The 14,538-nt window shown below is 53.5% G+C and overlaps 1 protein-coding gene across 1 annotated transcript in view; it reads left to right on the forward strand.

Annotated features, from left to right (window-relative positions):
* MAN1C1 (mannosidase alpha class 1C member 1) overlaps positions 1-14,538 on the forward strand; it is a 139,010-nt gene that overhangs the window by 106,463 nt on the left and 18,009 nt on the right. Inside the window, exons 5-7 of the mRNA XM_059135383.1 lie at positions 5,546-5,640; positions 10,646-10,772; positions 13,740-13,833. Coding sequence (XP_058991366.1) covers positions 5,546-5,640; positions 10,646-10,772; positions 13,740-13,833 — 316 coding nt within the window. The remainder of the gene's footprint in view (positions 1-5,545; positions 5,641-10,645; positions 10,773-13,739; positions 13,834-14,538) is intronic.

Consider the following 14,538-nt stretch of genomic DNA (forward strand, 5'->3'; position numbering starts at 1 on the left):
CCATGAAAACGCAGCCCAAGTATCTGCACATGAAGTTGGCCAAGTCCCCAGGACCTGGGTCATCCACTGTTGTGCTCCCTCCCCATTACCCAGAGGGCCGCGCTGCTCAGCACAATCCCTGCCTGGGGCTGGATGCCTGGACGTTAGCCCTTTCCCTTCCCTGCACTTCTCCTGCTCTGTCCACCCCGAGATTAACATCATCCCCACTCCCTGTGGCCGGGGGACGCAGAAAAATCCCCACTAAGCCCCAGTGCTGTTGGCTGCAGAGGTCATTTCTGCAGCCAGGGGTTCAGAAGCATCAGGTGCCTGCTCTCCCTCCCCAGCTGCTTTAGGCCTCTCCCACGGGCCTCATCTCCTCAGCAGAGATTACTACTTGGACCAATTCATCCCCAAGTAATTGTAGTTGGGAGCCTTTGGCTTTGAGCCAAATGAAGCCTGAATTTCATTTGAAAACCCAAGAACAGGAAAGTGACATGGAGCAGAGAAAGGCACCGTGTTCTTCTAGGTACTTGCCCAGCCTCTCTGCCACTCATGACTCTGGGAGGTGGCCACAGGATGTGGGGACCGGGCTCACAGGGGTCAGTCTGGGAGCCAATGATTTGCAGGGGGGACTGGAGTCCCTCAGTTCTGATGCTCGACCCTCCTCCTCCCTCCTCTTAGAGTATCTGTGATTCTGAGAACTTGTTTGAGGCCTTGGTTAGTGATGTAATCTGGCTGGGTCTGAGGACAGAGGAGGGGTGGTCCCCTGGGGTGGTCCTTGGCTTCATGCAGGACAGAAGTGGAATGTGAGCCAAGAGGAAGTGAGAACTGAGTTTATTGAAGACACAGAGAGAGGGAGGGTACAGACGGAGCATCTGGGAGACTCAGAAAGGAAAAAGAGAATGAGTCTCTTCTTTGCTTAGGATCTGTGGTTTTTGAGAATTGTGGTCTAATGTCCATGCCCTCTCAGCATCTAGGAACTGGTCAGAGCAAGGACGGGGTCTAGGTGCCCTCCATAAGTCACTTATTCCTCGGCGCCTGGGGGTCTTGACATTGAGATATCTGGTGTCAGTGTCTAGGATATGCACAAGGCAGCCTTGCCTGGTCATTCTTGCCCAGACAGTCCTTGGATGGTATCTCCTGCACTGGAAGATTCCAAAGAAATCATTCGCTCCTTGATCCTTACAAGGATGAAGCAGGTATAAGGCGGGCATGCAGGTGCTCGCATGGGTCAAGGCAGGTAAGGGAACGTAAAAAGCAGTCCTTTGTGGGGTCACTTCAGTTCCCCCGTGTCACTAGAAGGGTCATCAGTCTGACTGTCTGGGATGCAGAATGGATGCTGGGTGTGGACAGGAGGACAGGAGAGTGATTTAGAACTAGGCCACAAAGTCCCACTTGGCTCAGAACCCCTGAGCAGACAGCACGTCCTCCAGCCACGCCCTGCTGGTCCCTCTGTCCGTAGCACCTACACATGGCAGAGACCATACCCGATGTGTCCCGTCTCACTGGCCCCCAAACACCCCATAGGGTGGGGGTCTTTGCCTACTTGCAGATGTGGGAACCAAGACTTAGAAGGAACTCGCTCAGGTCGCGTTCCCTGAAGGCCGAGGTGAGTTGGTGCCTGACCCAGTAGCCTTTCTGCCACAGGCCTGGGTTACAGCCCCCATGCAGCCTGGCCCGGTGTCCCCACTTGCCACCATCTCTCTGTCCTCCATCTCATACACAGTGGGTGCCTGTGGCTGAGACTTTCCATTCTTCAGATTTCCCATGAGTATTTGTGGAATGGTGCCTGAGACCCCAGATCCCTCCTGGGCTGAGGCCTGTCTTTGCAGCAGGGGGAGCCTAAAGGAGTCACTTCCCCTGCTTGGTAGGCCAGCCCTACGGGACGCCCCTGAGAATGGCAAGTATGGTGACAGTCACACGAGGTGACGTTTGCCCAGCTCTCTACAGTTCATGCAGCCCATTCCCTTATGTACCTTCTCTCACTTGATTTCTAGAAGAACACCGTTCCATTGTGCACAGGAGGGTCAGAGACCCTGAGGTCACACAGCTGCCAAGTCGGAAGATCTGAACCTGGGCCCAGCCCAGAGAACTTTCATTCTGCAGAATATACTTCTTGCTAGTTTCTCTCACCTCTGGGCCCCTGACTGTGGCTTACCCTGTCTGCCTGCAGCCGCATCTCTCTGTGTGGGAAAGGCAGGCAGCTCGTGTCACTTCCCAGCTCCACAACCTTGAGCAAATTGCTTCTCTGAGTCTCGGTTGTGTCATCCTCAGAGTGGTCAACACCCTGCCCACAAGGCTACTGGGGACTGAAGGTCATGTAGAGAAGATGCCTGGCATAGTGATACATTGTGATTTATAATAAGTAATGTGTTTTTGGTCTTCATCCCATTTCTGGCAGAGCTCCTAAAACCCTTGGAATTTCCTAAACACTGAGAGCAATCCTTGTATCTTTTGTTATGTAAATTGGGTGACTCTTGGACCCCACCTGAGGATAGAGGCTCACTGCCAGGAAAATGAACCAGAAGGTGAGAGGGTAGTTATATTCAGTCCCCTGCCCTGACTTCCAAGGGACAGGAGAGAGCCAGGAGGTTGAATCAGGAGCCAACTGGCAGTGGCCTAATTAGCCATGCCCATGTCATGAAACCTTCATAAAACCCCAAAAAGGAACTGGGCCATGGAGCTTCCAGGGTGGCTGAGCACCGGGAGATTTGGGGAAAGCTCCAGTCCTGGAGAAAGCATGGAGGCTCTGTGCCCTCTCCCCAGACCTTGCATTAAGCATCTCTTCCATCTGGCTGTACCTGGGCTACATCCTTTTATAATAAACCAGTAAGTAAACATGTTTCCTGAGTTCTTTGAAGCACTCTAGCAAATTAATCAAACCCATAGAGGGGTTGTTGAGAACCTCTGACTTAGAGACGGTGTGCAGAAGCACAGGTAACAGGCTAGACTTAGGACTGGTGTCTGGAGGGGCGGAGGGAGAGGTGCGGCAGTGTGGTAGGACTCCGTCCTCAAGCTGTAGGAACTGCAGGAAGATAGTGTCAGAACTGAGTTGAATTGTAGGGTACCCAGCTGGTGTCTGGCAAATTGCTTGCTGGTATAGGGAAACACCCCCCCCCCACACACACACACACGGAGTGGAATCGGGTTCAGAATCTCTTCCACACCTACTCACTTCCAAGAGAATAAGTAAACTCATGTTCTTCTTTTGCCGGTGGTACCCCTCTGGTCCACGCACACTCACTCAGCATCCTTCCTGGTGGGGTTGAGACCCTGCAGTGCCCGCCAGCGACAGGCTTTCCAAAGGTGGAGACGTGGAAATTTCTAAGAGCGTAGAGAAGACACCACTTGCAGTCCTCGGGGCAGCCGGCAGCCGGTCAGCTGCCCGGAGTGGGTTCAGGTGCAAGTCGGTTCCTCTGCACCGCACTGCGCAGCCTCCCGGGGGCCAAGTGACACTATCAGGAGCCTCAGATGAGAGCCCTTTGTTGTTGCTAAACTGGAGGCTTCTGGGCCAAGGCTTTGGAATCTGGGTTCTAGAGAAACTCCCGCCGGGACTCTGATGTGGGTGGCCCCTGTGCCCACTCCTGGGACCCACTGTCTGGTGCGGGACCCTGTCCTCTTCTCCCGCCCAGCCCTGATGAGGGAGCAGGAGGCTGGCTGAGGACAAAGCAAGAGCTGGCGCCTTGCACCCCCCCCTCCATCCGCTCCCCTCCATAGGTGTAGCATTCCTCAGGCACCCCTGACTGCCATAAAATGATAAATAGTTAACTTGCTAAGATCACAATCCTACAAGACAGGAGTCTCCCTTGGTTTGCAAATGTCCTTGAGATTTACAAACAAAGAAGTTACCTTATCAATAGCCCAAATTCCAAAGACACAGAACTCAGTTTCTCAAGCCTAATGTCACCCTCCCCTCCATAAAAACCGAAGGAGGCGGAGGTAGAAGGAAGAGTAAATAAAGTTAAATTTCTTCTAAACCTAAATCTCATTAACAAGGATGTTTGATGGCAGGAATGTAACATTCCACCAGGAGACTCTCAATTGTCTTTACTTAATAGTAACTAAGCCTTCAATATCCTGATAGTATTCTTTGCCCCAATAGCCCTTCTGAATACCCCTTTGTCCTCACCTACCCAACTCCTGCGTATATAACCAACCACTCCTAACAACCCGGGGCGGCCGCATCTCTGCCTGCCCACGGGCCCTGTCTCCGTGCTCTAATAAATCACCTTTTGCACCAACGACGTCTTAAGAATTCTTTCTTTAGTCGTCGGCTCCGAACCTCCTCACCCCACCGAACCTGACTTAGGTTCTGGGACTTCATCAGCCCTGCAGGCCCCTGGGGCACTTCTTCCCTTCCCACCTCTGGCCTCCCAGGCTAGAGGCACAGCTGCCCTCAGAGGCCCCGCTGCCGCGTCCCAGCTAGCCCTGCAGACTCCCCACCTCAGGCCCTCCGCAGCTGCCTGAGCCATTCAGGGGCCCATACTGGGGCCCGGGGACCCAAGAAGACTTGGTTTTGCCGCACGCGGGAGGTCGGTAGACTGGATCGGCCTCGAGCTCGGAAGCGAAAGGAAACGTGTTGTTCCACCCAGAGCAGTTGCTAAGGAACTTACATCTCACGTTATAAAAAATAAATAATATTTACTGTAGGCTTGCTTTTATTATTAAAAATAGCACAGAAAGAGAGATAAGCCAAAGGAAGAAAATTCCTCCATGAGCCTACCCTGTACCCCTAGGCGAGCATCGTTAATATTTTGGTGTATTTCCCTGCCAGCCTTTCCTCACGCATCCGTGTGCATGTAATTTTTACTAAAGTTGAATTACATTATTTCAAATTTTACTTTTCTTTTCATAAGCTATAAACCCTTTCTTTGTTACGAAGTAATAGTCTATATCATTCCAGTGGCTGCCTGGTCTTCTGTTGCATGGATAAGTCCTAATTTAACCACTTCTATATTGTTTGATGTTTAGAATATCGTCATTTTTCCACAATTATATTTGTGTTTATTTTTATTTATATTTTATTTATTTATTTATATTTACATTTATATTTCTATTTTCCACGTCATATTTCCACGATTGTATTATAAACAATGCTGGAATAAATAGCCCTTAAATTCAACCTTTACAACATCCTTGATTACTTGTTTCCTTAGAATAAATGCCTAAGAGGAAAACTAAGGCATCAGAAGGTCACAGGTGCTTTTGAATTAGAAGAACAATGTGAGGGGGTCAGATCCTCCAGCAGGGCCCTGGGGCCTGGGGCCTCCTTACGGCTCCTTGGCCCCCATTTCAGTAGTTTAACTGTTCACCTTCTCTGCTCCTTCCCGTCTGTAAAATGGGAACGATGGAAAGATTCACAGTGTCAAGGGGGAAAGGCCCTTTCCCTGGTTTTGCACACGGGGTGGCAACACTTTGCTGAAAAGCTCCCAGTGGTGGCACGGTGAGGCAGGGCTGGAACCCGAGCCTCCCACCCACCCCCAAGCCCGCAACTCCTGGGCCCCTCTGCCCACAGGAGCCCGCCCACCCAGACCCATTCACGATGCCGGTGCTGCTTCCTTTACAGGTGTTCCGAGTGAAGGCCATCAAGCTGGGAGAGAAGCTTCTGCCGGCTTTCAACACCCCCACGGGTATCCCAAAAGGTGTTGTGAACTTCAAAAGGTAGGCCATCTTCTGGTTTCCTGCTTGTGGCTTTGGGTGCATCTATGTGGAAACTGAGGCACGGAGAGGACAGGACCCACCATGGGAATCATAACGAGTCAGCGGCACAGCAGAGACTAGCTTTAGCCGAGAGCTCTCCAGGGCTAATGCTTGTCACCAAACCTGGGGCTTAGGATTCATAAGGCCTGATGGTGGGGAGGGGGCAGCTGGTCTGTGATTGTGCCCTAACACTGCCTTGACTCACAGCCCTACAGGTGTGCCCAGCTAGGGTCAGGAGCCAGTAGGCACATCACAGGCTCCCGCCACAAGAAAGTACCCCAAACTGCTTGGGGGTCTCAAGACCCTGAGCAGAGGGACCCCTGGGCTAGATTTCAGGAACCCAGTGTCAGAACCCAGAAGCTTGGACTCCAAGGAAGAAATGCCCTCGTCAGGTCACATAAGCCAGTAGCTAGCCATTCCTGGGCACAATCTGGACTTCCAAATCCATTTTTAATAATACTTACTGGAATTACCTCCTCTTTAAAAATAGTAAGTTTTCATTGCTGAAAATATGGATTATACCACAGAGAAGACTCCTGAATGGTTCCATTAATGAAAGAAGCCACCAGTAATGCTTCTTTCTACTGACTTGGTTTTAAAACATTGATTCTTATTGGCTGCTTCCATGATTTTCCTTCCTGATCTATTGCTTAATCCAGTGTGTGAACTAAAGACTTTCTGGGTAGCCACTAAGTCACAGAATGTCAGAGTGGAAGGGACTGGGGGCTGTGCAATGAGAGAAGGGTAGAGCCGGGTCTGGAGCTGGGTCCAGCCCCAATGCCTGGGGGTGCTTACCTGCCCCCCATGAGGCTGCCCTTCCCTCTCACAGGAATGAAAGTGTGTTTATATCCACCCATTGTCCAGATGTGGTGACTAAGACCCAGAGAGGGGAAGGGGTGGGGTCAGAGTCAAGAGAACTAATGGCCAACCAGCTTAATGATGGATGAATCTTTATGAGCACGAGTCTTGCTCCTGGGGACCCCCAGTGCCCCATTGTCTTGCCTTTCCTCACTCTCTTCTTCCACTGGTCGCCTTCCTCTCACAGCTTCCCTGGCTGCCAAAGGCCAGCTGCCCTGCCACCTGGGCCACGAAAACCAGAAGCCTTTCCTGGCCTCCAGACAATTTATCTGCCTCCTTATGGCCTCAGCATGTGCCTATTCATGTTCCCTGCTGGCCTGGAAGCTTCCTGAGGGCAGGAACCTTGTCTAAGTCTTTGCTCCTTCCTTCAGCAAATATCCGTGTTCGGGCCTGTGTGCAGGATAAGAGATCAGCCATGCGGCTGGGCCGGCCGCTTACTGAGCAAGTTCACGTGCCCAGCATTGTGCTAAGGGTTTCTGGATGTTGCCTCACCAAGTACTCCTCACAGCAACCCTTTGAGAGTAGATATTTATAGTACCCCCATTATTCAAACAGAGTCTCAGAGAGGTCGACTAACTTGCCCAAAGTCTTATAGCTACTAGGTAACTGGGGATATGATTTAAGCCCGTTTGGTCAGAGATTGACAGCTCTGCTCTTAGGGCCGTCCCTGGGACAGGAGCCCTGCCACCCCTGTGCCTCAAGAGCAGACTCCCCGGGAGATATTGCAGAAGGCACCCAGGAGCTCCCCGGGGCCGTTCTGGAGGCTCTCCCGCAGCTCTAAGTCAGGGGGGAAGGTTGTAGTATTTCCATCTCACCAAACTTCCCTATTCCATCTCCTGAAGTGATGTGTTCCTTCTGGACTCTCCATCCACCGGCAGCGCCCCCCAGTGGCCTGGAAGGGAAGTAGAGGCCCTGGGCTCTGGTCAAGCGCCTCAGTGCCTCTGCCTCTGCTTCCTTGCGGTCCTGGGCAGGTTTCACTCTTCAGGTCAGTCTGCATGGGGCCTCACAGAGGAAAGGGGACTCGGTCCGTCCCTGTGGTCCGAGAGCATTCCTGGGGTGCGACCTCACATAAGTCTCATCATAGGCCACAGGGGGCCCCTGGAGCCAGTCAAATCCCATTCTCCATGCTAGGGTTGACTTCTCAGAGCTGGACGTTTGGATCACTGCTCAGATTCCTGTCCCACAAACACTAATCCTGGAGAAACACAGCCACAGCTGTCAGGAAGCGGAGATGCAATCACGCTGTCTTTGTGGCTCTCTGTCCCAGGGCTGGCTTCTCCATCCTCACTGCCTAGAGTCTGGGAGAGGACCTCAGCTCAGCCCTCCGTCCTGCGTCTGCGTCTGTGCGTGGCCCTGTGCTGGCTGCCTGCCTTACCCTGGTCCCGCAGAGCCCGGACCGGCTGCAACACAGATCCTGACATTTCTGATTAAGAAAATGCATTTATTTTTAGGCTATTTGCCTGCTGCGGGTGCTGTATACATATGTATGTATATGCATATTTCCTGGCAATGCCTCCCTTTCATTTTCTGGGTAAGAGAGTCTGTTGCTAAAAAAACGCCTCCCTGTTCCAGCCGGGGGAATGTCAGGGATGTTTATAGCCGACGGGGCGCTGAGTTTGCTCTTTACAGAGGGGGCCCACTGGTGGGAACTGGGCTGCACACCACCACCCAGCCCGGGGCCCTCCAGGAGGAAGGGCCCGCCCAGGTTGCAGCAGGAGGGAAGGGTAACAAGGCCCTGCCCCAAAGTGAGCCTGACTGCTCCTCCTATCTGGGAGGCAGAGGCTGGGACAGCTGTGACCCTTGTCCTGCAGGGACCACTGAATCCGAGACAGTGGCAGTGTCAAGTCCAAGGATTAATCTGTCACACACACAGACTCATACACACAGACGGACTCGACTGCCACCCACCCAAATCAGCAGGCTGAGATACACAGGTTCGCCTGTGTCCCACACTCTTGCCACCACACACTCCCAGACAAACATGCGTTTGTGTAGACACGCTCCTACCACGCACAGATAGCCACATCTTAGTAATTGCTCGTGTTTCTGGAGCATTCACTGTGCACCACACACCATGTGAACACGGGATCTGGATTCTCTCTCTCCAACCTCACAGTGAGCATAAGGACTCCATTTCACCAGGAAGGACACTGAGGCAGAGAGAGGTGAGGTCGCTCACCCAAGGTCACACAGCCGTGGCGTGAGGTTAGAATTAGCCAGGTCTGTCTGGATCCGATGTTCACAACTGTACTGCACACATACAGACATACACATACCCATGGGAGCTTCTGCCATGCTGGGGAGGGGCGTTGTGGAGTGACCCCTTCTGTGGGGAGAGAACACAAGCTGCAGACCCACTTGTAGGCTTACCAGACTGGGAGGGAGGCAGTGGGCAGAGCCTCTATTAGCCCAGGGCCTCACAGGGCCAATCAGAAGCCCTCCTGGTCTCTGGATACCGCCCGGAACAGAAGCATTTGGGGGCACAGAGTACTTAGGATTTGGATTTGGATTCAGCTCTATCAGTTCTGTTCTTTGCTGTGTGATCTTGGAGAAGTATCTTCCCCTCTCTGAGTCTAAGCATCCTCACCTATGAAATAAGAATCGTGGTATTCACCTCCGAAGTTGTGAAGATAAAATAAGACACTACAATGTTTGGCACCCATCAGGAACTCAGTAACTCAAACAATAATTTTAATAAACTATAAACACATGATTTATATGTGCGTAATTACCTAATGTGAAAAATGACAGTAATTACATGCCTAATTTATACCTCCCGATAGCTCTGTGAGGTGTGGGTACTGTCATTTAACAGATGAGGAAACTGAGGGTGAGAGAGATCAGCCGACCTGCCTGAAGTCGCCCAGGCCGGGCGCCGCAGGAGCTGGCACTTGAAGACAAGCAGGAGAGGGAAGGTGCCCACCCACTGCCTGCTGCTGTCCAGCCCTGGTCTGCATGTCTGCAGGCTGGCCCCCCTGCAGGGAGCCCACTAGGGAGGGAGGGAGAGGGAGAAGGCTCATGTGGGGAAAACCGAGAACAAAAGACAGCTGGCTGATTAGTGGCTGTTTTGACCTTGAGTGTCTCTTCGAGGGCAGGAAGCATCCATTATTCAGGAAACCCTCTGTGGGTACCCACGGCTCCCACTGAGCTAGCTGGAGAGAGAAGTCACACTTGGCCTGAGGGGAAGAGGGACAGAGAGGGGACACCTTCCCCTTCCCTCTGGGTGGGTGCGGGGCCATCTGGGTAGGAGACCATTAGGGGAGGCCAGTTTGAATCTGGCCTCCACCATCTACCAGCTTCGACCTTCCTGATAAATTACTTCCCTCTCTGAGCCTCAGTTTCCTCTTCGTGTATTGGGATGAATGATGCTTTACCTTGTGGGCTTTAAATGAAGTCAAGATGCAAACAGTTTGACCCTGTCTCTGGTATCTGTAGTGGCTCAGTACACAGAAGCTGTTTTATTTTTTATCTGTGAGCCTAGTCTCCCCTCTCTGTGCAGCCCATCCCTCCCCCCCCCCGCCCCCAACTCAGGGAAATACCCAAAGAGGCAGAAGCGGGAAGAAGGTGGGGTCCCTGCTTTTCATCTGTCCCCGTCCCAACCCCAGCCACAGCAGTGTACCCCCCACACAGCGCCACAGATTGTAGGGGCCAGATGGCCTTCAGCCAGCAGACAGAAAGCGTCCTGCAGGGTCTTTATGGTCCCTGACAGCATTGTCCATATCACTTATAAATTTAGCATAACTTGGGTGCCCGATCTTGGCCACCAAGGCAGCTCTGGCTCTGTCCTAGAGCCCACACATCTCCCAGGGGCTGGTTGATGAAAGAAACAAAGAATAGTGCCAGTAGACAGGCCTAGCTAGGTTCAGATCCCCTCCAGCAAGTCTGTTCATGGGCATCCATGTCTTCATCAGCAACTGGGGTTGTTATTGGTACTGACCCCCAGGATGGAGCAACGGAGATCAGATGGTGGGAACTCCCAGGACAGGGCCTGGTGAGCGGGTTACCCCCCCCACACACACTGAGCAGTCCTCCCCCACAACATTACTCTCAGCAGGGGAGCCAGCCCCAGCAGCAGCAGGCTGACAGGGGCGCTTCTGTCTTTTCACAGCGGCTCCAACAGGAGCTGGGGCTGGGCCATGGCGGGGAGCAGCAGCATCCTGGCTGAGTTCGGGTCCCTGCACCTGGAGTTCTTACACCTGACCGAGCTCTCTGGCAACCAGGTCTTCGCAGAAAAGGCAAGTGTTCTCCCTGCTCCACAACCCTCAATGGCTCCTCCCTCTTCTCCCCACTCAGCAGGTTCCCAAACAGCAGGGGGGCCTCTGGTCACCGATAATTCAGCCGTTGCTAATACAGCCCTTGCTGCCTGCGGGAGCCCTGTGCATGCATGCCCGAAGCCAGGTGGCAGAAAGGTGCACGCAGGGAGTCATCAGGGTTCTGCCGGGGCAGGGAGGAGATGAAGCTGCCAGCGAGGTTCTCACCGGGGCTGTCAGCTCAGCGGCAGCCACGCACATGTGGAATCGGGAGAGAATGCATAAACTGAAATCCAGGCACCCGCTCCCATTGGCAGGAATTGGCCACCGGGTGCAGAAGGCCCCTTTCCAGAGACAGTTAACTTTTTTGTGTGTGATCTGCCGCCTTCTCCTTCCAGATGCCTGCCTAACTCACGTTGTCAGCAGGCTGGCAAAGCGGTTGCACTCCACGGCAGAGGCACACGTCTGCCCTTCCTGTTTGTTACCAGGCTGGCTCGGGGCACAAGGGGTGCTGAGAGCTGGCCTCAAGGCTGTCAGCCTGCCTGACAGCTGCCTGCTCCTTCCCCTCTGTGAAGCCCTCCGGAAGAACGGGTTCCTCCACATGACCACCCATGGCAGTCGCCGTCATCTAGAAATGTCTCCTCGGGTCTAACACTAAACCCCAGGAAGGGAAGGGTTCACACATACCCTCAGAGGGTGCTTGGGCTCCACCAGCAGCTGCCCCTCCCTGAGTCCTGCCTAAGGAGCTAAAGTCCTGCCTTTGGGAATGTCCCTTTGGAGGCCTCTCCCCTCCCAAAGCCTTCCCTTCTCTGAAGGTTAGACTCTTGGGGTGCCAGGGGAGCTGGGAGATCATAGGTTTACACCTCTACCCAGTGGCTCCCAGTCCTGTGTCCACCAGCCAGCCCTCCAACATCACCCTGCAAGCCTAGAGGAAACACATCTCCGGGCGTCACCCAGGCCTGGGAATCTGCATTTTTAATAAGCGCCCATGTGCTTTTTGATGCCAGATTTAAGAGCACTGCTTATTCAGTATGGGACTCTCCCTGAGCATTCTTAGGAAGCTCAAGAAGAGCTTTTCAGCCCCTTGATCACTTCCTCTGTGTTGGGGTTTACTACCCCCCTCTTAAATAGCTTGTCACGTCAGACCTGCCTTCAGAGCCTGTACTGGGAGGACCCTGGCACCTGTGACACCCCGCCTTTCAAGTTCATGAAAGAAGTTCCATCCCACTTCCTGATGGGTCTTATTTGCTGATCCATTTTCCTACCGCCAAGCCTTCCCTCCCCCAGCCTCCCATTTCCTTTGCTCTTGGGTCAGACTCCACTGGGAAGGTTGGGACTGGCTCACGCTGGAGCGGGACAGAGAGCTCACTCTAGTCCCTGGTTAGTCTGGACAAACTTGCCACCACCGCCCCAGCACTTACTATGTGTCGGATACCCTTATAGTGTTTCTGTCCACCCCTCCAGACCCTGAGGTGGGTCGTCTTGTTACCCACATTTTACAGAGGAGGAAACTGAGAGAGGTTCAGTCACTTGTCCTGGTCATCCAGCTGGTAAGTGACAAGGATCCAAGCCCAGGACTTTCTGACTCCAAAGCCCACGTTCTTTGAAGACCAGATTAGTGTAGCAGGCTTCAGGCTTTCCCCCTCGAGTCCATCTGCCTGTCTCTCTGTCTCCCTCTACATTTATATTCTCTGGCTATTTTCATCCCCCAATCATGCCTCCCACAGAGGCAATTATTGGCAGTCAACAAATTGGCCCAAATTCTAGAAGCACCCGTACCCTCCAGGGGAGCTAATTTAGCCTGCTTCACTGCTCACCATCAGGACAGTCGAGAATAACTCAGGTACAAGCACATTCCTGTCCCCTATAATGGACTTCGTTAACATAAATGGATATGAAATCTCATGTGGTAAAGCAAAGTGCTGTTCCCTGGAAAGAAAGGTCTGACAGCTGAAAGGCTGCTCTCCCTGCTCCTCGCCTTGTAGATAAATCTACAAGCACGGTAGAGTACTGTCCCCGAGGGCCTTGCTGTTCTCCAGGATTCTGTGCCGGAAGGATTATGTGTCCTGCCAGAGAGCAGACCCCAAGGGATAAAGCCTTCCCTCTTCTCGCCCTTTATAACCCCAGAGGTTGCAAATCTAGCCTCTTCCTGCTCCAGCCGGGCAGCCTTTGCCGCGTGTTACCGCACGGTCCCTGCCCTGACCCGTGTCGAGCACAAGGGCTACTCCGCGTGGCCAGTTGAGCCCTGCCTCGTGTCCCGGCTCTGCCACTTATGAATTCTGACCATGGGCAGGCCGCTGAAACTCCGGGATGCGGGTTTGTCCCCTGTTCCACAGAGATAATACCAGATGGGTTGTCCGAAGGTTCCAAGGTGACGCAGGTGATGGGTCTGGGTCAGAAGGACTGAGAAATGTTCAGGGCTGTTGTTAGGGCAGGGTGTGAAGGAGCCCAGGCCTTTCCTCTGCAATGGTCCTATGATGTCTGACACAATAATTTATTCCTTGTATGAAATGACTGGTATTGACAATTTCTGACCTATTAAAAGGCAGTTTTACCCATAGTTCTTACAAACGGGGCTACTATCGCTTACAGGAACCACCCCCCGTCCCCGCCTGAAAAGGCCCATCCCCCAAAGCAGTGCACAGTGAGGAAGGGGTAAAGTGAGGGGAGTGTGGGAGGCCTAGCAGGGCCCCAGGTGGAGGGGTCAGTGCAAAGGCAGTGGCCAGGCTCCCCCGTGGCCATGGCCTGCCGTGCCTCACACGTGGGCCCAGGACGTGGCGGTCTCGCCACCTCCAGGCTGCGGCCTGCTATTGTCACGCAGCTCTCCCTCCTGCCTCGGCTGAGCGGTTTCCTCTTCGGATCCGAACAAGCTTCCTCCTTCAGCAGTGGCCGCTGAGCCCTGCCGGCTCCTTCCAGAAAGTGAGGGTGCATCTCTTGTCCGTTTCTTGGCAGGTCAGAAACATCCGAAAGGTCCTCAGGAAGATCAACAAGCCCTTTGGCCTCTACCCCAACTTCCTGAGCCCAGTGAGTGGGAACTGGATGCAACGTGAGTATGGGGAAGCCGCCGCCCGCCTTGTGGTCACTGCCACCAGGATTCAGTGTGAGGCACCTCGGCCAAGTGAGCAGGGACACGTTTGTCAGAGCCCCAGGCCAGCGAGGCCTTTGCTCCAGGCTCCCGGATGCCAGCCACTGTGGGGGTCTTCACTGCCGTTGTGTTTTGTGTCGTCTTGTGTGACAGGTGTGGTGGCTGCCCCGTCACGAGGCCTGCCCTCTGCATCCCCTGCACACTTGCTGCCTCCAGACTTCTGTCTCTTAGGGTGCCACTGAAGCCTCTTTGGTCAACTCCCAGACTAGTGGGGCCATTCCACACAGCACCATCTCTCTACTCTAGGGCTGGCCCCAGGAAAGACCACGTGTCCTCTCCCAGCCCCTTGGATCGAGTGCCCCACCTCCAGCTTTAATCCAGAGCCCAACTATATAGTGATACAAAAATCATGAATTTACCGTTGTATCTCACACAGGCCGGAATGGGTCCTGGGATTCCTGCTGTTCTCTGTTCAGAGGCTTGTGCTCAGCCAGGTGGGCGTGGGCCCGGGAAGCTCACTGAGAGCCCCCAGCTCCACCCACAGAAACAGAATGGGATTTGCAGGGACATGCAAGCTGGAGGGTGTCCCAGGACCCTGGGATTGCTCCTGCTAGGAGGTCACAGCGCGAATTGGTGGCGGCAGGTTCCTTTGGCCCTGCCCCCCCT

This window comes from Mustela lutreola, chromosome 10 (assembly GCF_030435805.1).
Source record: "Mustela lutreola isolate mMusLut2 chromosome 10, mMusLut2.pri, whole genome shotgun sequence".
In the NCBI taxonomy this organism is placed as follows: Eukaryota; Metazoa; Chordata; class Mammalia; order Carnivora; family Mustelidae; genus Mustela; species Mustela lutreola.